The sequence below is a fragment of the Bos indicus x Bos taurus genome, chromosome 26 (genome assembly GCF_003369695.1).
Source record: "Bos indicus x Bos taurus breed Angus x Brahman F1 hybrid chromosome 26, Bos_hybrid_MaternalHap_v2.0, whole genome shotgun sequence".
NCBI classification, from domain to species: Eukaryota; Metazoa; Chordata; class Mammalia; order Artiodactyla; family Bovidae; genus Bos; species Bos indicus x Bos taurus.
The window spans coordinates 9,853,552-9,878,806 of NC_040101.1; the positions used below are offsets into that span (position 1 = coordinate 9,853,552).

Genomic DNA, 25,255 nt, shown 5'->3' on the forward strand with positions numbered 1-25,255 from the left:
CCACTCTTTACCCAGGTGATGGGAACCAATGGAGACCTATATGTGGACTGATCATGTAACCTGTCATTCAGATCAGGGCACTAAAAGGGGTGATATTAACAGTTACGTCTGGACAGCATACGTTGGCCAGCGCTGTCCTGGAGCGTTAGATTGGAAATAAAGTGCACACTGCGGGGAAGGATAGTGGGGAAGAGATAGGGAGTTTGAGAAGGTCACGTATGCACTGGTATAATTAAAACGTATCCAACAAGGACCTACTGTTTAGCCCAGGGAACTCTACTGGATGCTATTTGGCAGCCTGGATGGGAGTAGGGTTGGGGAAGAATGGATACATGTATCTGTATGGCCGAGTCCCTTCCCTGTTTATCTGAAACTATCACCACACTGTTTGTTAATCAGCAGTGCAAAATAAAGCATCTTTTTAAAAAAGAAAGAAAGTGCACAGCGAGTGTAATGTGCTTGAATCATCCCCAAACCACCACCCCAGTCCATGGAAAAACTGTCTTCCATGAAACTGGTCCTTAAGGCCAAAAAGCCTGGGGACCGTCGCCTTAACGGGTTTTGAGGGTCAGTTCCTGGGTCACTCTTAATCGGCAGGAGCTACCTGCGAGGGTGCCTGACCTCTCAGACCCCTCCTGCCTCCCAGCCCAGACCCCCCGAAGCCCTCCTTTGCCAGCTGACCACATGGAACCAAGTCCAAGCAGTGCCCATCACTCGGGATGTCCTCTGTCTCCAACACGGATGGAAGTACCAGCGATACCTGCTGTCCTGAGGCTCCTTGGCCCCCGCGGGTGTGCTGACGGGGGAGCTAGCGGAGCGGAGGCACTCTTGTTACGTCGGTCTCTGAACGACAGGACAGCTGATGGCCCTTCACCTTCTGGGGCTGAATGCTCGGAGCGCTCATGACACACGGGGCTCACTCTTTTCTTCCTGAGGGCAAGGAGCTTTGGCAGGGGAGCCGGCCTTTGGTTTCCTCGGGTCTTTGTGGGCACCATGGCAACATCAAGGAAGGTTCTGAGCACTTCCTGTTCTAGGCTCAGTCCCCTTGCAGGCTGGGGGCTGTGGGAGGGATGCAGTCTTACAGAGACCAACTGGGGTGCCACCGACCTCCACCTCAATCGCCCTCCTTAGGCGTGCAGTGTCATTACTGTTTCTATGTAGTGCCAGGCTTCTTACAGTGCCTGGGGGAACGCAACACTTTAAAAGGGGCCCACGGTGAGAACCAACCCCCAAATCCTCAGGCCTCATCTGTAACGTAAGATTAGACTAAATGGTAATGATGACCCTGTAAGCGAGACAGCAAAAGAGGCACAGATGTAAAGAACAGACTTTTGGACTCTGTGGGAGAAGGCGAGGGTGGGATGATTTGAAAGAATAGCATTGAAACATGTATATTATCATATGTGAAACAGATCGCCAGTCCAGGTTCGATGCATAACACAGGGTGCTCAGGGCTGGTGCACTGGGATGACCCTGAGGGATGGGATGGGGAGGGAGGTGGGAGGGGGGTTCAGGATGGGGAACACATGTACACCCATGGCTGATTCACGTCAATGTATGGCAAAACCACTATAATATTGCAAAGTAATCAGCCTCCAATTAAAATTTTAAAAAAAAGATTAGACTAGAAGGTTCTCATATTGCTCCCAGCCTTGACACTCTGGGGAGCTCCTTTCCTAGCTCTAGTATCCAGAAATGCTTGGACAGAAATATTTAAACAAAAATTGGAGTGTTTTATATTATTCAACAGAGAAGGCAATGGCAACCCACTCCAGTACTCTTGCCTAGAAAATCCCATGTACAGAGGAGGCTGGTGGGCTGCAGTCCATGGGTCGCCAAGAGTCGGACACGACTGAGTGACTTCACTTTCACTTTTCACTTTCATGCATTGGAGAAGGAAATGGCAACCCACTCCAGTGTTCTTGCCTGGAGAATCCCAGGGATGGGGGAGCCTCATGGGCTGCCATCTATGGGGTCACACAGAGTCGGACCCGACTGAAGTGACTTAGCAGCAGCATATTATTCAAAGCTGTGCCTATGACTTACTTTGCTGGTAGATGATGTTTAATCTGCTCTCTCTGAGAACTGTCTAAAAGTCGGGGACAAGGCTGAGACCCTTCATTGCAGGGGTCAAAGTGGAATCTCACAGTGTTCTTCTCGGTGCCTTGGTCTGTGAAGCCTGTGAGGCGGGGAGGTGGGACCCTCCTCTATCACACCTGTGAAGCCTCGCCCATCGAAGTCCTGGACCTCCACCCCAGGGCTCATCGAAACGCCAACAGTAAAAGGGGCCTGGAGTTAGTGCAGCTCGTTAAGGCCTGAGGGTCTTCAAGCACAGCCTCTTCTAAGTCACATAAATTATACAGCAAGATAGGAGAGTAGCTACTCTGCTGCTGCTGCTGCTGCTGCTGCTGCTAAGTCGCTTCAGTTGTGTCCGACTCTGTGCGACCTCATAGACGGCAGCTCACCAGACTCCCCCGTCCCTGGGATTCTCCAGGCAAGAACACTGGAGTGGGTTGCCATTTCCTTCTCCAATGCATGAAAGCGAAAAGTGAAAGTGAAGTCACCCAGTCATATCTGACTCTTCACATCCCCATGGACTATACACCCCACCAGGCTCCTCCGTCCATGGGATTTTCCAGGCAAGAGTACTGGAGTGGGGTGCCATTGCCTTCTCCGGTAGCTACTCTACCTACTGGTAACTGTGCCCTAGAAACTATAACACATTTGATCAAGGAGAGGCATCTCCGAATGTACTTCCCTCTTCACCCTCAGCTCTGTGGTTCTACCCCGCTGACACCCACTTCCTGCTGTGCAGTCGGTGACAGAGGAGTGTCCGCTGGGGGCTTACACACCCCTGTGTCCCCCCAGAGCCCAGCACCAAACTCGGCCCCTGGAACATGCTCAACAAACGTCTCAGCTTGGATAACTGGAGGAACCAGTCCCTACCCACCGCTCTGTCTTTGCACATGGATGAGCACTGTGTGTGTGTATGTGTGTGCGTGTGCATTTCTCTGTGGGTCAAGGTTCCATCTCAGCAGTTTGTCTGCAAATAAGCAGATTCACTCCCTCGCTGTGGCTCCCTTTTATCCACCCAGCTTTCTCCAGTCACCTGTCCCTGGAGTGCAGGGCCCCATGTAAGATTTCAGTTTAAGTTTGAAAGATCTAGCAATCCCACTCACTCCACTATGGGCCACACTCCCCGATGCTCTCAGGTACCACTTCTTAGGGCACAGAAAACAGGCCCTTGGGCGCCCTCTGGTGTCCACTCTAAGAAAGCATCCCAGGGTGGCGCACTTCTCTGTCCATTAACAGGAACCCTGGCCTTGGCTGTGTACATCATTTCCTCCAGTTCTAAGCTCGAGCATCCAGCCTAACAGCTCATTCTAAGCTGAACGTCCTTTTTACATACATCTCTCCACAAATCTTGGGAGCTGAGTTACTAGCCAGAGTCAAAAACAACAAATACAAATAAATGGAAATGCTGCCCCAGCATGCTTCCCTAAGGGCTTCAGACGGCAACCGAACAACAAATGCTTCCCTAAAGCTCTTTTTCTGGTGGTGTCCAGTTGCTTGGATGTGTAGTGACCCAGCCCCATAGGCCCAGACACGTCAGAAATCCCAAGACTTCGGTGGTCCCATGCGGGGAGCGAGCTCCGCCCCTGGCAAAGGTCATGAGGAAGGAGGCTTGGCATACGCAAAGGCGGGATCAAGCCTCAGGAGTCTCCCTGGAAATTCTCGAGCAATCTACCCCCAAAACCAGAGTCTGCCTACTTTCTGCTTTGTGCTTTCACCTACACCTCTGACTTTACGGGGGGGCTGTCCCCCACTACCTCTCTGAAAAAAGAGTTAGCTTACAGCTCCAGTTAATAATTCCTGGGTGTGACAGTGTTTCAACCTACAAACTCCCTTGGAAGTCCTCTAGCCTGCCTGAATAGGTTTTTCTGGCCACATGTGATTGCTCAGAGCCTCCAAACTGTGAGAGGCATGAGATGTTCTAAACTGTCTAAATACAGATTCCTTTGAGCAGTTAAAAGATTGATTAGAAATTGTATTGGTGAAGGGATTTTCACTTGTTGGGCCAATGTTTGCTGCTAAGTCTCCATATCCCTTACCTGCTGTGTCCCTGGCAGTGTATTGATTAATATAATTGGTGTAAATAGTAGCTTTAATGTTTGTAACCTGGGACCCTTGAATTAATTCTTTTTCTTGTTATACCCCACCACACCTTTGCTCTGTAGGAATGCAACTTTATCTAATGCTTTTTGGAGGCTGGCGCCTGACTTTAGAATAATCACCTTTAGAGAAAAAGGCCTTCGGGCCAGAAGATGATGCAAATCACCTAAACTTTTGCATATGATAAGTTTGCAGGAAGAAAGCCTGGCTTACTGCATGACTCTACCCCTTCCCCCATTATCCTCTATGCATAACTTAAGGTATAAAAACTACTTTGGAAATTAAAGTGCGGGCCTTGTTCACCGAAACTTGGTCTCACCATGTCGTTCTTTCTCTTACCTTCTGGCTGAATTATTCAGCCTCTTTTCTCCACTGAATTTCCTCACTGAGCTATCCTTATTTCAGCCTCTTTTCTCCACTGAATTTCCTCACTGAGCCATCCTCATTCTATTATTCTTTATATCCTTAATTAACGTTTAATTAAGCAATTGTTTCCCGATCCTCGCCGACGCCGTCCCCGCTTCGAATTCCCTGGATCCACCGGGGCTGGACCCCGGCAGTCCCAAGACCTCACTTCAGGGGCTCAGACACCAAACCTCACTGAGTACAGCTCTGAGCTACAACCACATTGTACCAAAATCTCCCGTGCCATAGTGACAGGACTCCAGTGTGATGTCCATTTTATTCTAGAACACTCCAGAGATGAGGAGCTCACTACCTTCCCAGAGGGTCCCAGATGGTCCATTTCAGCCACTCCATCTGGTGACTCATGTGGACAGGCGGTGGAATACATGGGAAGGAACACCTGATTTGGCTCTGGTTCTAGCACTGGCTTCCCCGATGGCTCAGATGGTAAAGAATCTACCTGCTATGTGGGAGACCTGGGTTCGATCTCCAGGTCAGGAAGATCCCCTGAAGAAGGGAATGGCAACCCACTCCAGTATTCTTGCCTAGAGAATTGCATGGACAGAGGAGCCTGGCAGGCTACAGTCTGTGGGATTACAAAGAGCTGGACACGACTGCGTGACTCACACACACACCAGCACTGACTAGTTGTATGACCCTGGCCATGACTTTATCCTCCCTTGGTGGAAAGCGCAGATGCAGAGCCTCTGGGGCTGGCAGTTTGGAACATCTAGGTCTCAGAGCCTGAATGTTCGCTCTAAAGTCTCTGGTTCTAGAAGAATCAGGGCCCTGACTCTGTGTGTGTGCAGTGGAAGGCCCCATAGATATCGGGATCAGCTGGCTCCCAAGGTATGGGGAGCTGTCTGTGCACCGGGTCCAGGCCAAGGCTGGAGTCATAGGCTAGCCAGTCCCAAGCCTGCTTACCCTGCTCACCTGGTCCTTCCCTCGGGAACCACGAAGAAGGCTCTTGTGCAAGTTTCCCCCTTTCCCCTTCTACCTCCTGATCGGCCCTAGTGTGTCTCCACCTGTAACAGTGTTTTCAGTGGCAACTGTCTCCTCATCTGTTGGCCTCATCCTCCCTGAATAATAATAAAAGCTACATTTTAAAACATCCACCGGGGACCTGGGGCTTCAGGGAGGGCTCCTTGGAGGAAGTGACATTAAGGATGAGCCTCAAGGGGGTAGGGATTGGCTGAGAGATACAATGAGGCAGGGGTGTCGCAGGTGGAGGGAACAGCACCTGCTGGACTGCAGTGGAAGAGAATGTCCATGTAGTCTGATGGCAGGAAAGGGTGGGAACAGGGGCTGGGATGTCAGAAAGGGAGCAGGGTCCAGGTCTTCCAGGGCTTGGCGGGGCCGAAGAGTCTGGGTTTTGTTTAGTCCTACCACTTTTGATCCCCAGGTTGTTTTTCCCAGCTCCTAATAAACCCAAGGGCTTCCCAGTGGCTCAGTCATAAAGAATTGACCTGCAATGCAGGAGACGCTAGTTCAAACCCTGGGTGGGGAAGATCCCCTGGAAAAGGGGATGGCTACCCACTCCAGTATTCTTGCCTGGGAAATCCGGTGGAGAGAGGAGCCTGGCGATCTACAGTCCATGGGGTCACTAAAGGTCGGACTAAACAACAAACTGTCCAAAAGACTGACTTGTGAACTCTCCAGATTCTGCCTTTGCTATTTCAGGGAACCCAGAAGCCTGGTTGGGTGCCACCAGCCTGGGGAGGCACCACCAGTCCACCGACTGCAGAGGGAAACACACAAGAGGCCAGAAGAGCAAAGCCACTCAGGTCAGCCCAAGAGTGCACACGTGGGGCAGCCCCACTGTCCTTCCCACCCATTGAAATATATGAGCAGGCTTTTCATCGGCTGTGAAAAACAACAGTGGAGCCAGCCCCAGACTCAAGGCAGAGCCACCAATCAGACGAATGGAAGAATGGGCGTGAGGGCCACGGCAAGCATCAGAGAGCATCCCCTATCCCCACTTCTCTTCCCGCCACTTCCTGTCCTGACCTCCTGGGGAAGGACTCTCCTACCCTGGGGAAAAGCAAAAGACTTTGCAGTCACCGAGGATCCGGAATTCAGTGTCCTGGCTGAGTGATTCAGTCAAGTCCGCGGGGTTTTTTAACCTCTCTGAGCCTCTGTTTCCTTCTTGTAAAATAGAAATAAAAATAGTTCTCACGCACCAGAATATTTCGAGGGGGAAATAAGCTGCTGCTGCTGCTGCTGCTGCTGCTGCAGTCGCTTCAGTCGTGTCCGACTCTGTGCGACCCCATAGACGGCAGCCCACCAGGCTCCCCGGTCCCTGGGATTCTCCAGGCAAGAACACTGGAGTGGGTTGCCATTTCCTTCTCCAATGAAGGAAAGTGACAAGTGAAAGTGAAGTTGCTCAGTCGTGTCCGATTCTTCGCGACCCCATGAACCGCAGCCTACCAGGCTCCTCCGTCCATGGGGTTTTCCAGGCAAGAGTACTGGAGTGGGGTGCCACTGCTTTCTCCGTGAAATTAGCTAGAGAACGCTTACCTTGAGGGTGCCCCCGTGGGTGCGCACGTGTCAACATCCTTCCGCCTGTCCGGTGCCTCGCACATGCGCACACCTCCACCCCGGCCGCGCGGGGACACCCGCCTCCTCCTGCTCAATTTTTCAAATGCAACGTCCTGGAAAGCACAGAGGCTTTGCTGAGAAACCTTGGCATCCCACAACGGCCAAGGATTTCGTTAATGGAGCTGGTCGGGGAGTCGGGCAGCCCTGTTTGGGCCCGTAACCTCCAATGCAGAGCAAAGTCCTGCTTCCACAAGCCTTCCCCCAGATTCACCCGCTCCTACCTGCCGCTTCTTTCTTCCCAACTCAGAAGCCTGGAGTGGGGAGGGGCATCGGCAGGGGGTGCTCCGTGGCATTACCTCGGGTCCCTCAGATCTCACATCTAAGGGGCTAGTCCCCAGAACGTGCCCCCTCCATTGCCAGTGACCCCTCCCTCTTTTCTCTCCCCTGCCCCATGCCCCATCCTCAGAAGGTAATTTTAGTATCTCCCTAAAGTCACCTACACTCCACTCCAGTACTCTTGCCTGGCAAATCCCATGGATGGAGGAGCCTGGTGGGCTGCAGTCCATGGGGTCGCTAAGAGTAGGACTTGACTGAGCGACTTCACTTTCACTTTTCACTTTCATGCACTGGAGAAGGAAATGTCAACCCACTCGTGTTCTTGCCTGGAGAATCCCAGGGACGGGGGAGCCTGGTGGGCTGCCGTCTATGGGGTCGCACAGAGTTGGACACGACTGAAGCGACTCAACAGTAGCAGCAGCAGCAAAGTCACCTATGAGAGCCCCAGATGAGCTCTCAGAAAAGAAAAATGATACAAGAAGCTCAAGCCATCAACTGACTTGGCAAATTGTTCTAAAAGATGCTGAGATCTCAAAGGTTGCAATGCTAGGAGGTCAGGTGCCAGCTTCTCCTGTTTCTCCTGCAAAGCCAAGTAACTTAAATGGTCCTCAGCGGCCACCACCTGGGTGAACATTTGCAAGCATAGGTGCCATTATATGAGGCTTCCCAGGTGGTGCTAGTGGTAAAGAACCCGCCTGCCAATGCAGGAGATGCGAGTTCGATCCCTGGGCCGGGAAGATCCCCTGTAGGAGGGCACAGCAACCCACTCCAGTATTCTTACCTGAAGAATCCCATGGACAGAGGAGCCTGGCGGGCTCCAGTCCATAGGGTTGCAAAGAGCTGGGCACAACTAAAGCGACTTGGCACATGCATGTGGCACTGTATACACTGAGTGTAGGAAAAAAGTGGCTGATCCCAACCCACAGGGGTCCCTGAGGCCAGGCACTCCCCACAGTGGCCCCGTAGGCAGGTACAGTGAGGTGGCTAAGCTGGAGGGTAGCCTTGGACTTCTGGCCTCCAGAACTGTGAGAGGATAAACTTCTGTTGTTTAAGCTGTGAAGTGATGTATGATGGCCATCCTGGGAAACTGGATACCTCCCCCACCCTTTACTCCCTGTATATACCATCCTTCCAAACTGGGGTCCCTGGGAAGGTCAGGAGTAATTGGAGAATCTAACTGCCAATATCCCTCGTTTAATCTCCAAAGTGGCCTAATTATCTGTCACCCATGGTGAATTGTCCACCTTTTCCTATTCCCCTGGGACAGGAATGGACATTTCAGGGTTGATCTGCACAGACTAAAGGAATGAACAGGAAAAGTGACAGCCTGCTGCTGCTTTGAGCCAATAAAGGGAAATAGATTTTGCCCCCTAAAGTCAAAGAGAATTTGTAAAAAACAAAGTCCAAACTAATTTAATACACTCAATTATTTAAGTAGCAAGTCAATATTCCTCAATTGCTCCATCTTACAAACACAGCCATGATAACAAAGGAAACATTATTTAAATCTGTGGCCAAAAAAGTGAGCCTAGATAAAGAGAGCAAAAGGCTAAATCTGATATGATTTAACAAAGGCGAGAAAAGACCCAACCCTTCCCAGAAAATAAATCATAGCCACACTTATTGCCAAGATCCAAAGAAAAAAATTTATTTACAATAGAGAATTTTATTTGAAACATGCATTTTTCTTTTTTCTTTTTCGTTTTTTTAAAACAAATCAGCAAATGCAGATCAAGTTTACACTCCTTAAGGCAAGAGTCCCTTTGCAAGCTGTACATGATCATATTAAATCCAAAAGCCGCTCACCCTGGAAACTCATGTACAAAGGGCAAGGCCAAGTCAGCGATTTGTCTTTTATTAGAGAATCAGACAATCTCCCTGATACAGGAACTCTGAGGTCAACTTGCTATGAATTATACTAGGAAAATGCAAACCAATAGCAAGAAATTCTGATAGTCTCCTTAGTACTGCATACAATCAAATCAACTTTATTTAGAAAGGAAATACAGTAGTGCATACGAAAAAGTGAAAACAGAACCTGTCCACATAACCGGAGGGACAGCAGTGTGCCGACGGTCATATTGCACGCAACGGTCAAGTCCAAACATTTGGTTCAGAGTTAGCTTTTCCCCATTTTGGCAATCAGTTCATCACAAATCTTGGTGAGTTCTTCGATCTCTTTATTCTGCAAGTGAAGACAAAAAAAAGAGGTTGCTGAAATCTCCTGGTTGTTGGAAATCAAGCCGATCAGAATGTCACTGGGCTTTTTAATGTTCTCTGGGCTGACTGGTCCCCCTTAGGATATCTAAAGCAGCAAAAGAAATGACCTGGAGCCAAGTAATCTGTACATCCCAGCTCTAGCTGTGTGACCTTGGGCAAGTTACACAACCTCTCTGAGCCTCAAGTTTCCTTATTTCAAAAGTGTGGATGATAACATCTGTCCCTCTCAGAATTAAGTGGGGTAAGAAATGCCAAGCTCCCTGGCACAGTGGCCAGCACAGAGTATGGCTTAACCAGCATTCATTGTCTTCTGCTTATTTGCCTCCAAGGCTGTGGGCACAAAAAGGTGGTCTGCGGTGAGCTCTTTGGTGGCTCTTTTTGAGAAATGCCACCAGAGGGGTTAAGCAATTCTACTTGGATGGGACCCCAAGCATTATTCAGAGGATGCCAAGTGAGGCAGTGCTGTGGATACAGGGCATGTGGAGAGGGGTGAGGGTAGACACAGGACATCTTCAGGGGCTTCTCGGGCCACACCTTGCCCATCCTCTGAAGCCCCATCAAGAGGAGCCAACCACGTATTCATCTCACACCAGAGATCTTCAACAGGCATCCAACAGGGTGGCACCTCCATCCGGACGGTGGTGGCTTTGCTCTCAGATGGACTAAATGCCATGCCTGATGCCCATCTGGCTCAGCAGCCAGTCTTGATGGGTCCTCTTTAAATGGGCGGGACTCTTCTGTATCCCTGGAACATGGTGCAGCCAGCTTTCCCTTGAGGTCCCCGTGGAAGGCAAGTCTTAAGTCACAAGGCTGTGCTCTGAGGCTGCGCTGAGGCCCTTCTCTAGAAAGCTCTGGGCCTCCAGCTGGGAGCCACGTGCCCTGGGTACCCGGGCTGGGCTCCAGGTGCCACTCATCGCTGAGCCGGTGCTCCGGAGGAATCTGGACTCCTTAGCAGAGGAGGTTCAGTCCTGGCTGCAGCTGCAGATTCAGTCCTGCCTCCAGTCCCCACGGGGAGACAGCTCCGCCAGGAATATCACCTCGGCCCACCTCCTGCCTCAAGTCCTGTGCTCTCGGAAGCACTGAAATGCCTCTTGGGGGATGGATTCTGCATGGGATGCAGGATAAGCCACTAATCCTGGAATTCCTGTTATCACCGCTCGGGCTGCTCGCAGTGACGTTTCATCTTACTGGAGCACTTGTAGCACATGCTGGTCACCGTGCAAAGCCAGTGCGGGCCCTGGATCGCACTCCATTCTCATCAGAATCTCTTAACGGAAGCCATTGTTATACCCCTGCTTTTCAGTGAGGAGACTGAGGCTCAGAGAGGTTAAGCGTTTGTGCGTAAGGTCACACAGTCAGACACAGCAAACCTGAAACACGAATTCCAGTCGGCCTTGGTCCCAACAGCTTGGCTATCTCACGTGTTAGGCACAACGCCTATTGACTGATGACGCAGGGGCACGAGCAGACCCACTAGCTGTGGATTCTTGGAGGTTCTCCAAGCTCTATCCCTGCACTGTCAGCCACCAGTCAGGAACCTGCCCTATCACGGAGCTCAGCTCACCAGGCAGAAGTCCCAGGTCCTTTATCAAGCCCCAGCTAGGCAAAATGCCCAATGCCTTCACCTAAGAGCTGCCTGGGGTGGGGTTGGGGGGAATAATGCTTCTGAATCTCTTGAAAACAGAGACCACCCCCTCCATACCACTTGGAGCCCTTTAAGGAAGAACTCATGTGGTTGACCCACTCCTCCTGAGTTTTAGTTTAAGACAAAATTATGTTTGCGGATACATTTTTTTTTTGTTATCCAAATCAGTGCAAAGCTTACTTGCTTTCTTCCTTGTCTTCTAGTTTGCCAGAAAACCTAACATCCATCACCTTCACTTTGCAACTATAGTCATCTGAACAGGCCATGTGCCTTTAAAGCATCTCTCCTGTCTCTGGTTTTAGATTTATTGTTCTAGCTAATATTATGATGCGATTTAAATACCATCATACCCTGATGGAAACAGGAGGGAACAACTTTACACCTTCAAAATCTTCCGGTTTAGTCCCCCAGCATTACAAACCTAGAAACCACGGTGAAGTGCCGGGCCTGCGAGGGGCAGGATGGATGGCAGGGAGGTGTGGGGACCTGAATCTCCTGAGTTCCGAGCTCTTTCCCCGAGACCGTGTAGGAGATGTGAGAGGTGGTATCCGCCTACTGCAGAGGTTAGTACTACTTGGCCCAGAACCCCTGGGGCCCGGCCAGCCACCCTGGAAGCCAACTGGGTGCTTCAAGAGGAGCAGAAGCCATCTGGGAGACAAACGACTCCTGATGCCACCTGCCTTTAAAGTACCCCCACCAATGCCCATCAAGACCCCAGTGCATGAGAAGCACTGTTACTCCCAGTCACTGGGCTCTCGATGACCATCCTGGGGCTCAGTAAACCAACCAGAATGGGGGGTGCATGTCTGGAAATCCAGGGAGGGAGCCTGACTGGTGCACACTCACTCAGAATCAGCCTCACGGCTCTCCTGGGTGGGAGAGGCTTCTCTGTAGGACACCCAGGGAGTTGGTGTGTAAGGTGATCCAAGCCCTTGACTGGACATCAGGAAATCTGGGTGCAAGCTCAGAATCCTCAGGAGTATCCCCCTCTAATCCACAGGAGTAGGAGGACACCTGGGGGCCTTCTGACCCTGGCACTGCCCATATTCTGCAGGTGTCTCTTCCCAGGGTGTTGCCTGATGGGCACCATCCTGCTCGCTGGGTGCAGGGGTTAAAGCATGATGCCTGGCACACCGTAGCTGCTGAGCAAACATCTGACAAATGAATGAAAGTTGAGAAGGAACGGAAAATGGCAGTTCCGGGGAAGGCAGAAAGGGAGCCAGTCTCAGGGCCGGTTAACCTAGAGGGAAGGCAAGGCCACACCTGTGAAGCATGAACCTGCCGAGGAATGCCTGACATGTGGCCCAGAGTGAGAAGCCTAGCTCCGTGTGTCTGAGCCTCTGGCCAGCTCCGCCCGTCTGGAGGCAGCAATCTCAGCCTGTTACCTTCTGCTCCAGCGTTCTCTCCAGAGCGTCCACTCGCAGCTGCTCCTTCCGTAGGCTGGCCTGGTAGGCAGCCTGTTCCTGCTGGGCCTTGCCCCGGACTTGGGCAATCTCGGCGTTGGCCCTGTAGGAATGGGTTGGGGATGGGCTTCAGAGATGATCACTCTTCCCTGGAGATGCCTCCCACCCTCTTCCTCCCCAGTCTGGGCACGTGTGCTTGCTCAGTTGCTTTATTCGTGTCCAACTCTGCGACCCCATGGACTGTAGCCCCCCAGGCTCCTCTGTCCATGGGATTCTCTGGGCAAGAATACTATAGTGGGTGGCCATGCCCTCCTCCATGGGATCTTCCCGACCCAGGGATCGAACCTGTGTCTCCTATGTCTCCTGCATTGGTAGGTGGGTTCTTTATCACTAGCGTCACCCGGGAAGCCCTTCAAATCTGGGCAGGGGGAACCAACCATCTGGCTCCAGCTCCCTCCAACGGGGCCCTGAGCACAGGAGCCCATGAGAACCCCCATCCCTGTAATGCCGAGGTGCTTCCAGTGGGTACCCTGGAAATTACAACACGCATCCCTCACTTACCAAGATAGATACTGGTGGAGAGTGTGTTATCTTAAACTGTACTGAAAAATGCAGCTGGATGATCCACTTAGCTGTGGGATTGGGATTGGGAATTATCCATTATCCCAAGGCGATGGCAGGGGTGCCAGGGAGCTCCCAGCCAGCCTTGGCTGGGGCTGGCTACTGAGGGGCCCTTGGGAGCAGACTCCGGGTGGCCTTACCTGTCAAGCTTCTCCTCCGCGTGGACCTTCAGCGCCTGGTACCTCTGTTCCTCCTTCTTTACTCGAGACAGGTACTCTTGTGCACACTTCTTCAGCACCTCTTCATTCTGACAATGATAGAGGATGGGGGTAAAGCCCACAGAAGAAAATCCAAGGAGGGCTGGGGACCCCGAGGGATACGGATGTGGGTGTAACCCCTGACCACCGCATCCTACCCACCCGTCTGGCGAGGACGGCCCTCCAAAGCGCCCCCACAATCCTCCCAGCCCGCGCCTCCTCCCCTACCACGCAGGTCTCGCCCCCCGCTCCCCACAAACGCCACACACCTTGCGGAAGCCCTCCAGGACCTCCTTCATCTTCTCGTATCTCCTGAAGAGGTCGGCCAGGGATTTCTCCACGGAGTTCAGGTCGGCCAGCGCTTGCTCCTTCTCCAGGACCAGCTGCTGGACAGTCTGGTGGGAGACCGACTTCTCCCTCTGTTCATCCTCTGGTGGGAGACACAGGAACACAATGATGGAGCCCACAGCTTCTGGACCTGGTCTCGGGGGCCAGCAGAGGCCTTGGGTACAGCTCAAGTCTGACCTGTGGGCCATCTAGGACCTCGGCTTTCATTTGACACAGACCCGCTCCCTCGAGCCCACCCAGACTCCTCCTCTAAAGGAACAAAATCCACAGCTCCAGCGTCCCAGACCTGGGCCTGTGCCACATTACATGGGATGGAAATGAACCAGTATCCTTTATCCTGAACACTGCAGCCCCTTAAACTACCTTGGAGACCCTGCTGATTCTATTTGGTTGTTGATAGCATAAGGACCAATCCATAAGGTAAAAAAGAAAACATCACTCCTGAATTTGGTGTTGAGCCAGAATAAAATGTGCTGTAGATTGAGCTGTGAGGGAAGGAATACCCCTTCTTAAACGTGATGAAGCTAAAGAGATGGGCATTGGAAAAGAAAAAGCCTTCTTCATCCTTAAAACATCCCATGAACTCCAAGCCCACATAACCGTGGCCCTGAAATCCTGCTCCACAAAAATGGCCATTTCTTTTGATACGGCGAGTGTCTTCTTTAATTCCCAGGAAAATGGAGCTATTTCTGTTGGAGTGACTTTCTCAGTGTTGCACAAAACAATTAAATTCTGGCCCAGTCTGGAGTGGCTGATCCTGGTGGCATGCTCTGCATACCAGTCTGTCATTGGTCTGCGTGGGCAAGGAGCCGCTTGCTCTGATCGCTCTGGAAATTTGCTGGCAGCAGAGAGTCAGTGGAGGGGAGCACCCCTGCTTGGAGCTCCCGTCCGTCCTCAGGTCACCTGGGGGGGCACCTGGGCCAGAGGATGGACAGCAGCTGTCAACGACGATAGCACCACGGCAGAACAGCGGCCCGTGTGTACTCCTGCACGTGTCAGGCGCTGGGCTGACCCTCCTTTTGACTCGTGCTCCTCAGCCAGCACCCGGCAGTTGGTCTGGGCTTTAAGAAGTCCAAATCGGGTCAACCCCTCCTCCCAGGGGCTCCCCTTTGCACTGGAATAAACCCCCACCCCACATGCTCTCTGCTCTCAGCACTGCTACGACTCTGCTGGGAAAGCCGACCTGGAGACCCCCGTGGCCCCACCTTGCTCAGAGACAACTTTCCTGAACCCACGAGGGAAACGCCTCATCTCCATGCCCAGCATGGGCTTCCCTGGTGGCTCTGTGATAAAAAGAATCTGCCTGCCAATGCAGGAGCCGCAGGTTCAATCCCTGAGTCAGGAAGATCCCCTGGAGTAGGAAATGGCAACCCACACCAGTATTCTTTAATGCTAAATCCCATGGACAGAGGAGCCTGGCGGATTATATACGGTCCATAGAGTCGCAAAAGAGTGGGGCACGACCGAGCGATGGAGCGACTGAGCACCCAGCACCACGTCCAGCAGTGACCACTCCTTATCGTTATATCAGACGTGTGGGTGTGCATGTTTGTATAAAGAACGCACACTCCACGAGGGCAGGGTCCTGTGAGTCTGTTCTGTCCTCGGCTCTGTCGCAGGCCCAGATCCTGACTCAGGACACAGCAACACATGCCTGTTGTGGTGCAGTGAATGAACGAGCAGGGCGGCCCTAAGGCTGAACTCCAATCTCCCGCACAGGAGAAGCTGAGTCCCTCGTTCACCGAGGATGCAACAGAGCCAGAACCAGACCCAAGGCTGTGCTCGCAATTGCGTCTCTACGTGGGCCTCTTACTAACGCAACTGGAAGGATCAGTTCAGTTCAGTTCCGTCTCTCAGTTGTGTCCGAATCTTCGAGACCCCATGGACCACAGGATGCCAGGCCTCCCTGTCCATCACCAACTCCCGGAGTCTACTCAAACTCATCTCTGTTGAGTCGGTGATGCCATCCAACCATCTCATCCTCTGTCGTCCCCTTCTCCTGCCCTCAATCTTTCCCAGCATCAGGGTCTTTTTTCAAACGAGTCAGCTCTTTGCATTAGCTGGCCAAAGTATTGGAGTTTCAGCTTCAACATCAGTCCTTCCAATGGAAGGAAGAAGTTCCCTTAAAAGTGGGGAGATGTCGCTTTGGGTTCTCTCCCCTTAGATTCTTGACAGAGGGGCACCTTTCTGTATCCCAACGTCGGGCGTTTTCCTGTCTGTGTGTGGACAGGAGTGAAGAGCACAGAACAGGGACCGCATTGGGGTTTTGGCTCCAGTCCTGACTGTAAACTTGCTCAAAGTCCTCACTTGAGGTCCCAGGGACTCAGCTCCAAAATGAGGGGCTTCGCACATGTGAGCATGCACCCTGATCGGCTGGGAGCTTGTTGAAATGCAGGAGACTGAGCCCACCCAGCGGGGTTTGATTCAGTCATTCTGCGGTGAGATCTTTGCGTGTGACAAGGTCCCCAGCGATGCTGAGACAGCCGGTCTAGGGACCACATCTGGAGAACCGCAGGCCAGGAAGACACCTGACATCCTGCCTCTCAGTTTCTCCTCCTAGGACAGAGGTAAAGAACCAGGAGCCAGAGTCTGACAGCCCACGTCCCAGTCTTAGCTCTGATAATTCCTGGCAGTGTGACCTTGGGCAGAGTTTTTCAGCTCTGTCCTCCACATCTGAAACACGGGATGAGAGGATATATCTATGGCATTTGGGGAAGATTAAATATAAAGCCCTCTACATATAGTAAGAACTTAGTATCAGTGATCTGTTATCAACAACATCAGATCTCCCTGAACTGCAGGGACCCACGAAGAGGGAGCTTTTGAACATATAGTGAGACCAGAACCACCAACAATCTGCTTGCTACATCTAGACTCCTAAAAGAAAGGGCACTTCAAAGTTCCACCAGTAACCAAGAGCTTGTTTTTGTTCTTTGAATTTTAACTGCTTCCTTAGTTCTCAGCAAGCTGTATAATACACATTCTGGGCTGGTTTCAGGCCATGTATACATTTCACTTGGCTTGGTAAAGGAGTCATTTATCAAACGGAATCCATCTGATTTCCTGGATCTGAGATTAGACTGCCTCAGGCTTCCTTTCCTCCTCCCCACAACCATAACCCTTGTAAAAATAGAATTTCCCTGTTCCCAGGAGACCGAAAAGGAGAGAATGCTTCACACATCTTTTTTTTGTAAATGACAAATGCTGCTAGGTTCTTCAAATCAGGAAATCAGCTCAAAACCCAAGATGTTCTAGACAACACAGTAAAACAATGGCCCTGGAGATTTTTTTGGCTTTTTCAGGCAAAACACTATAAAACCATGTGGGGAATGTAGCCAAAACACAAAAGCAAAAATAACAAAAATAGAAAAACAAACAAATAAGGGTTGCAATGGGTGGGTATCAAATTAGGTGAAAAAGCATTTACTTACCAGGCTTGCCTGTTTGTTTTGCAAGCAAAGGGCAAGAAGCAACAGAAAATGGAAGCAAAACAGATAATCAGGGCAGTTGTTAGGAAAGCAGGGGGAAAAAAAAAATCAACTGCAACAACCCGGAATGCAGAAAGCACAGAAATCCCTTTTCGTTCTGAATTCTGAACAGTCGATATTTGAACTTAATGAAATATAGTCTCTTTAGTATCATATGACGAGAATGAACAGTGATGGCAGGACAGATGTTACACTGACACACAGCATTTGTAGAGGTTAAATGGAAGCCAGGGAGCCAGGCGGGAACCAGGAGAGGCTAGTGGAGGTGGAGTGGAAGCTGGTTTTAACCTCAGAATGCTGTTACATTTATTCTGGGCCCTGAACTGCCCAGCTCTCTGAGTTAGCCCTGTGTGGGGCAGGGAAGGCTGCATGGGTGAGTGGGAACGAGAAGAAAGAGACAGGATCCAGATGAGAAACATGGGTGTTTCCTGCTCAGAAAGAAGGCAGGTCCCGCCCACAGCTACAGTGAGTCCCAGCCGTGCTGCAGCCCCACACTGTCCTCAGCAAGGACAAGGGCCCTGAAATCGACAGGGGCCCCAGTCGGCGACCTGCAGTGATGACCAGGGATGACACGCACAGACGCGCCACCGTGCGCCAAGACACCCGCTCTGGGAACGTGGATGACAAAGAGGACGGTCAGTGGCAATGGGGACTCACAAAGGGGTGCCACCAGAGTGGCTTCCAGCCGGGGATGTTGGGGGCTGGCAGAGCCACCAGGAGGGTGCTCAAGCACCCCCAAACAGGAAATCGCTCAAAGCGGGTGACCTTAGAGCTCTGGAAGAGATGGACCCTCAGGTCAAACACACCAGGTCTCTTGGGAGGGGAGAGGGTTGGGTGTGCGTGGCCTTAATCCCTGGAGTCAGGGTTCCACACGCTCCTCAGATGGTCTAGAAGTGAAAACACTGTTCTAACGACTGTCGCCTGCAGATACACAGCAAGGAAAGCATCATAGGGGAATAAGCTTTCTGTCCCCACTTATGGCGACCACGTAAGGACAGGCCACTTACGTCAACTAGAGATTCTGACTCTCGTCAGTTTTCAAGAGGGAAGTGTCGGCTTCTATCAAACTGCCAGTCGAGCAAGTAAGTTAGGCTGCTGTGGGCAGCCTGCTGTCAGGGCAAAGGCTCACATTCTCTTCAACACTGGCCTAACCATCATCGTCAAGAATAAAAATTAAAATGTACGACTCCAAGGTGTGGAAGGATGTTTCTAGATGAGCCAGGTAGGTGTGAGTGATGCTTTCGTGTCCCAACTCCAGGAGGTGGAAAGGTCTCATTCAGCTCACTAAACAGTGTATACTGGAAGATATAAATGCTTCCTTCTGAACACTTTCAGCAGCAGTTTCAGTTCCAAGAGTTTTTTTTTTTAATCTCATCCATATGTATCCATAAATTTTTATTCCCATTTAACAAAGAAGTTTCATTTAATAGAAAGCATACACCATGAGGCTGATCCTTAAAAAAGATCCCAATGGGCTTTCCCCTGAGCTCTAGGAGAAATGGCCTTTATTAAAATAAACCAAAATGAAAGCTTTTTTGAAAGGAAAGCACTCAATAGGCAGCTTCTTCAGTGTTCCCAAGGCTCCTGTCATGCTTATCTTGGGACAAAAGCTAGAGGTATGGTGTGACTCATATGATGAGAAGTCATCAGCTGAAACAAGCATCAAGTTGGGACACAGAAACTGTGGTCTGCAGTGAGCACATGTCCTTAGGAGTAAAAAAAAAAATTTAAGTCCAGTATCATGGACCTAAGCAAATGAATAAATAAGCAAAAATTCCACACCTGACCCCCAGAGTCTTAACAGCATTTCTGAATAGTGATCATCAGTGAAAAATCTTGGGCTTGGCACTTCTGCAAGGTCTTTTCTCGATTTTTCTTTAAAAGCAGAAGAGCCAGTTACTTGAGGTCTGGTTACTTGAGGCCTTCTTTCATTGCAGGCCAAAGTAATCCGTCACTACTGGCTGCCAGGGATGCTGTGTTAAGACAGTTTCTGAGGTAGTATCCAACCTCAGGAAGGAAGAGCAGTGATCAGTTAATAGGGGCAGGCAGCTGGGCTGTCACATGTTCTAATATTCCTTGTCCTGGACCCTGTGTAAAGGCCAGTGGGATATTTTTTTTTTACTTGCATCTAATCTATATTAGGGTTTAGCGATTTGATGTTAGAGATCTAATTCTCTCTCATGAGCAAAAAAGCCTCCAAACATCCTAGGAACCAACCCCAATTTTTGGCTGGGGTTGGGCCCCATGAGGTGGACTATCCTGGCTGAGTCAAATGGTGACCATGAAGGTGATGGCCATGGCTCCCCACTGCATACTAAGGGACGTGCGGGCGGGTGTTTCCAGGAGGTCCCCAGACTCACCGCCTGCAGCAGAGCCTCGTTCTGGGAGGCTCTGGTCCCTCCCTAAAGGGCTTCATGCTCTAAAAGGAGCCTGAGAGGAACACACTCTGGGTCTCTGCCTTCAAAGCCCTCCCCACAGTTCAGAAACCTCAGGGCGGGCCTGAGTCCCTGCCAGTGAAGACACTCACCTATCATCTGGGCAATGGTCTTCTCATACTCAGCCACGATTTTCCTGTAAAAGAAGTGGAAACAGGTTGGTACTAAGACCACACAATGGTTTTTACTTTCACGCGGGTGCCCATGTGCTGGACATCAACAGCCTGAGCACCGTCCAAGAGGACAAGTCCTTTGGGTCCCAGGTGGCTCAGAGGCCGTGGGGCCCCTCCAACCTCAGCCCTCTCCTTGCACACCCAGGTAGGTTCATGCTCCTAGTGCACGACCCTGAACACATCACTCTCTTGTATAATACAAAACACTCCGTGTCTCTCCACTGCTCACTGAGAAAAAAATAAGGCTAAAACTTCAGCCTGATAGTCAAAGCCCTCTGTAACCTAGGCCTGATCTTCATCAATTGTACCTCCTTCCATGCTATCCTGTAGACACGGTGATTCAGTGATAGCAAATGATTTCCTATCTGCTCTGAGCTTTCTTGCCTCTGTGGCCTTGAACATGGTTGTTCACTTCCTCTCTATCTCCAGCTGTCAGAATCTGTTTCTCAAGTTCCAATTCAAATGCTCTCTCCTCCAAGAAGTCTTCCCTGATTTCTTTTTAGAACCCAAGAACATTTTCTTTTTTTTTTTTTTTTTAATTTGGCTTTGGTCAAGTCACTTAACCTCTCTGAGGCTTCAAACGGGGCTGACCATCCCCTTAAGGGCTGTGGGGAGAAACAGATCATGTGTCTCTAGACAAAAGCACAGTGCTTGGCACACAGCAGGTGCTCCTCGTGTGGTAGACGTCATACCTCTATGACTATATGCAGAAAATGAAAATAAATCACTCAAGTGAAATTTGGAAGACACCCTAAATGTTTATCCATTGAGACTGGTGAAATTAATTGTATTAGACCCTCATAAGGACTGTCAAACAATTGAACAATAAGATTGAGATGTATAAAAATCTAAGTTATCTTAAGTTAAAAAAGAATGTAGGGTCATGTATACTTCTATACTACACTAAAGAAAAAAGGAGGTTATACTGATACCTTAACACATTTGGGATCAGAAATGCAAAAGTCTAGGAAGGATACCCCTGAAATGGTACATAGCGGTTACCTGGCTGTGGAACCAGAGGCTGAGTGGGAAGGAGATTTGTTTTTCATTGTAGGTATATTTTGTTGTTGTTCAGTCATCAAGTTGTGCCCGACTCCCTGCAACCCTGCAGGCTGCAACGCGCCAGGCTTCTTCAATCATGTCAACGGAGTTGGTGACGCCATGCAGCCACCTCATCCTCTGCTGCCCCTTCGCCTCCGGCCCATAATCTTTCCAGCATCAGGGTCTTTCCCAATGAGTGCATTATTTAACTCATGCTCATGGTATTTTAATAATCGTAATATACTAAGAATCCTCGTGGAATGAAGAGTAACTTCTATAGAGGACACTGTTCATGGGCCACACCAGTTCTAGCTGTTATCAAACCACAGGTAAGCATTCCCCAGGTAACCAGGAAGCCCGAGCATCACAACTGACCTCATTTCCATCACTTCCCGCCTGCTTTCTTCATATTTATCTTTCCACTCTGAGACCTCTCTCTCCTTGGTTATGATCTAGTATCAGGGTAAAGAAGAGGAAAGGTTAGTCCCAGATGTGTCCATTCTGATGTGAGCAATTCACAGACCGAGACAAGGAGACATGAACAAACATGGGATTAAAACCTGCTGCACCAAACAATTATTGTACTGAGAGAATTTCCCCAAGCGTGACAGAAATAAGCCATACACCAGACTTTCACAATGCCCTTGGAAAGCAACAAAACGTGTGTGCTTTTTTTTTGTTATAAATCAAATGAGGCCCACAAAGGCTTATTAAACAATAGTGTCCAAGATCAAAACCCATGGTTTGCTACCTATCTCTGCCGGCAGTGGTCAGAGGAGAAGGTCTGTGTCCAGAGATGCTGGCTTTGTGGGCCATGGGGATGTACGTTTATTTACAAGTGGCAGAATGGGAGCTGTTCGCAGGCACCCAGAGCTGGCCCTGCCTTCTCGGGGGCACCCGCACACCACAGTACCTCTGCCCTGGCGATCTGGAGCGCGGAGTCCAGGTCGGGCTGCTGGAACAGAAGGCCTGCGGGTTTCTCCACCTCGGCCGTCCCGATGCGGGAATACAAGGCTGTTTTGGAGATGGAGACATCCGGTGGGTGAGCAGCTTCTCTCTGTGGAACGGTTTTTAATTTTAAAAAGTGACCATCACGCTTCTGACAAAGAGAACTGCATTCATCCTCTCACGAATGGGTCGGTTGTATGGTTTTGAAACAAAGAACATCGAAAGCATGAGAAAATGCTAAGACTGATGAACGGGGGAATGCCGGATACAATGTATGGCAGTCTTATCATTTTGCACCTGCGCAGGCTGACGAAGAGGCTGGTGGGGAGGCGCCCCCAGCTCCTGGCCCTGGAGTCAGGCATGTCTACTGCCTGTTTATCACTGCTGTTTATCAGACTCAGGCACTTAGCCACAGCGAGTGTTTACCGAGGCCACCTTCCAGCAGGCACCACTTCCCAAATAAAAGCCTGACGGTGAACAACGCTGAATTCTACTCTACGTTTGCCTCGTTTTGAATAACCACAGATCTGATGGTTTGGTGAGACTGTCCACATTTTAATTTAGGGGGCATCAGTTAGCTCTCTTTGAAAGTATATAAGTCATACAAAGTTTTAAGATCTACTGTAGACATCAAGCAATGTCACCTTCAGTGAATGAGTTTCTGGATGCCGAAAGGTAAGTGTTACACTGGAGTTCAACGGTGTCAATGGGAAAATAGAAAATTAGATTACTGACAATATCCATGTGCGCGAATGTGTGCAAATAAGACCCTCCACAAGCACTGTGATTCCGCACCACCCACAACTGACACTGGACAGTCCCCAGGGAGGGCTACACTGACTATTCTTCCTTCTGCACAAATGCTCAGCCGTTTCCAACACACTTGAAATGCAATGTTAGGAACATCACCAAGCAGCGCAGCAGGGTTGTCAATCTAGCTCTACTGCAAAGAAACGCCAAACCAATCACACTCTCAGTCCCATTCATTAACCTCCTGGCCCGTCATGGTGGCCAAGGCAAATCTCCACCCTGGTTACTCGAGTCTGATTCGATGCAAAGCAATGGTGATCCAATGCAAGGAGGGCAACTGCTTCTTCCTTGGGAAACGTGTAGAAGAAACGGAGTCGTGAACAGAACAGTGATGTAGAAGAAAGAAATGTGGGGATGGAACAGTGAGGACTTATCATGTAGGTGGAAGCAGAGACTAAAGAACCAATAGTAAGTGGGAAAGGAGTGACCTGAAGGTGCTTGAGCACAACCTCTCTCTTCAATCATGGGAACAGGTACGCCTACCCTACTGTGGCCTCAGAGACAAGGAACCTGAGACAGCTCGGAAAACGCAGGTAGAAGCTTAATGGATAGGACTGGAGGTCACAGGGTTAGGACCAGTTAGTCGTACACATGCACGATGAGCTCAGTGGTTTATGTTCTCCTGGAAGCAAGCGTCTGGGGTGTGGCTGCCACACCCCAGCCTGATCTTGGGTATCTCACCCTCACGTGCAGCCGGAACAACTGCTCTCAGAGTGGGGAACACAGTTTTGTTCAACCAGACATCAGGGATACCCACCGTCCAATGGAATGCCAGGGTCCCTCAGCCTCGGGTCCTAAAGGTATTCTGCGGCCGGACATTTGAGCAGAACAGCTAACAGCCAGAGCTAACAGCTGTCGGGAGCAGGCAGACTGACCTCTTAGAAGAAAGAGGGCCACCAGATCGGAGGGCAGAACCTCTCCTGTCTAGGGGTTAATCTGTGATGTCTGCAATGCTTTCAACATTCTGCTTGTCAAAAGGGAAACTTCTCAGGAAGTAAATGGAAAATTATAATGGCATCAAAACTCAGTACTTAAATTTATCATCAAAGTTCAAAAACATAAAATTCTGAAGAGGATTTAAAAAAAAATTGTTCCTATCAGTTAAATAAAATAATGTGTTCTTTGAAAAAAAAAATCAGAATAAAATTTCAAAATGGAAAGAACATCCCGGTCCCTCTGATGATGAAAAAAATGAGAATCTAAATAAGATTTGGCCAAATCATTTCCCAGAATGAGATTCAATTCTGACTCCAAATAAACCAGCTCTCTGAAGTGGAAGAGAAAAATGAATGAAAACTAATTTTACTGTACTGGGCAGAAATGAAATAAGATCAATGCAGGAATTAATGACTTTTAAGCTGCCTCATGTCCTTTGTAAAAACAAGGACGAGGATGAAAAACAAGAGGATGAGCTTTCTGAGTAAATGCAAATGGTTACTAGCGAAAACAGTGATTCACCATTGCCAGTCAGGCCACCTGTGTTTTCAATAAAGAAACAATGACTTTCAGAGTCCATCTGAATTATCACCCAAGTAGCTGCATGTCAATGAAATTCAAGATACACACCCTGGTTTTTTCTTACAACCAAGGATTGTTTTAAACTGAAATTAATAGCTCTGTCTCTTCCTGGTATTTTAAGATCAGACTTAGATTAAGCTGTATTTCTCTCACATAATCTCCCACTTGCTACTTAAGAGGAGCCAGGAAGCCCCTAAAATAGCAATTTAAAATGTGAAATGGCCATGACTCAGACCACATGGGACTGACTATAGAACTGATGTCCATGCCTTCAATCCTCTCCCTCGAACCCCGATCCCTAGGGGGACCCCTGGGGCACAGTCACCCCAGTGAGACCTACAGACATGCCTGGGGTCCTTCTGGCCTTGCAGCCAGGGGCTGCAGACCCTGCCCCTCACCCGGGCTCACAGTCCCACTCGTGGCCAATTAATCCCCTGTTGCCAGGTTTATGGGAAGGTGCCATGTCCGGGACCAAGGCAGGATTGCTGTCCCGCGGAACCGGGTGGCACAGCAGTGAGAGAGCACGGGAGTGGGGCCCAGGAGACGAGACCGGGCCATGGGCCAAGGTCATGGAGCATGGACACAGGCTGGACACTTGGGGGTGTCTGGGCCACACGGTGCCAGGTCAGGCAGAGAGCAGCCTCACCCTGCTGCTGTGCTACCCAAGTCTGACAACGGGCGGTCTTGAGCTCAGGATGACAAACAAGAGGAAGGCAGTTGATACGTGCCCTTAATCCACTCTCACAGGAGGCACCGCCAGCGCCAACTGGCCACTCCATCCCAGTGGGTCAAGACACGGCCTCAGAAAAGAGGGTGGAACAAATTGAGAGGGTAGCTGACATATATTCACTACCATGTACAAACCAGATAGCGAGTGGGAAGCTGTAGAGCACGGCTCAGTGCTCTGACCTAGACGGGTAGGATGGGGGCAACGGGAAGGGAGGCTCAAGAGGGAG

The 25,255-nt window shown here is 50.2% G+C and overlaps 2 protein-coding genes across 26 annotated transcripts in view; both read right to left on the reverse strand.

Moving 5' to 3' along the window:
* Nucleotides 1–984, reverse strand: part of BTBD16 (BTB domain containing 16) — a 52,692-nt gene extending 51,708 nt beyond the window's left edge. Inside the window, exon 1 of the mRNA XM_027529190.1 lies at nucleotides 761–984. The gene's annotated coding sequence lies outside the window, so the exon portion shown is untranslated. The remainder of the gene's footprint in view (nucleotides 1–760) is intronic.
* Nucleotides 985–9,079: 8,095 nt separating this feature from the next.
* Nucleotides 9,080–25,255, reverse strand: part of TACC2 (transforming acidic coiled-coil containing protein 2) — a 234,787-nt gene continuing 218,611 nt past the window's right edge. For 16 of the 25 annotated variants that reach the window (XM_027529360.1, XM_027529359.1, XM_027529358.1 and 13 more), the window contains 8 exons: nucleotides 21,937–22,080; nucleotides 21,399–21,475; nucleotides 19,902–19,945; nucleotides 17,318–17,326; nucleotides 13,808–13,968; nucleotides 13,482–13,588; nucleotides 12,703–12,823; nucleotides 9,080–9,637 (listed from right to left, as the gene is read on the reverse strand). In XM_027529360.1, coding sequence (XP_027385161.1) covers nucleotides 9,572–9,637; nucleotides 12,703–12,823; nucleotides 13,482–13,588; nucleotides 13,808–13,968; nucleotides 17,318–17,326; nucleotides 19,902–19,945; nucleotides 21,399–21,475; nucleotides 21,937–22,080 — 729 coding nt within the window. In that variant the 3' untranslated portion in view covers nucleotides 9,080–9,571. The remainder of the gene's footprint in view (nucleotides 9,638–12,702; nucleotides 12,824–13,481; nucleotides 13,589–13,807; nucleotides 13,969–17,317; nucleotides 17,327–19,901; nucleotides 19,946–21,398; nucleotides 21,476–21,936; nucleotides 22,081–25,255) is intronic. The other 9 variants (XM_027529341.1, XM_027529357.1, XM_027529356.1 and 6 more) reach the window with 1 other exon arrangement.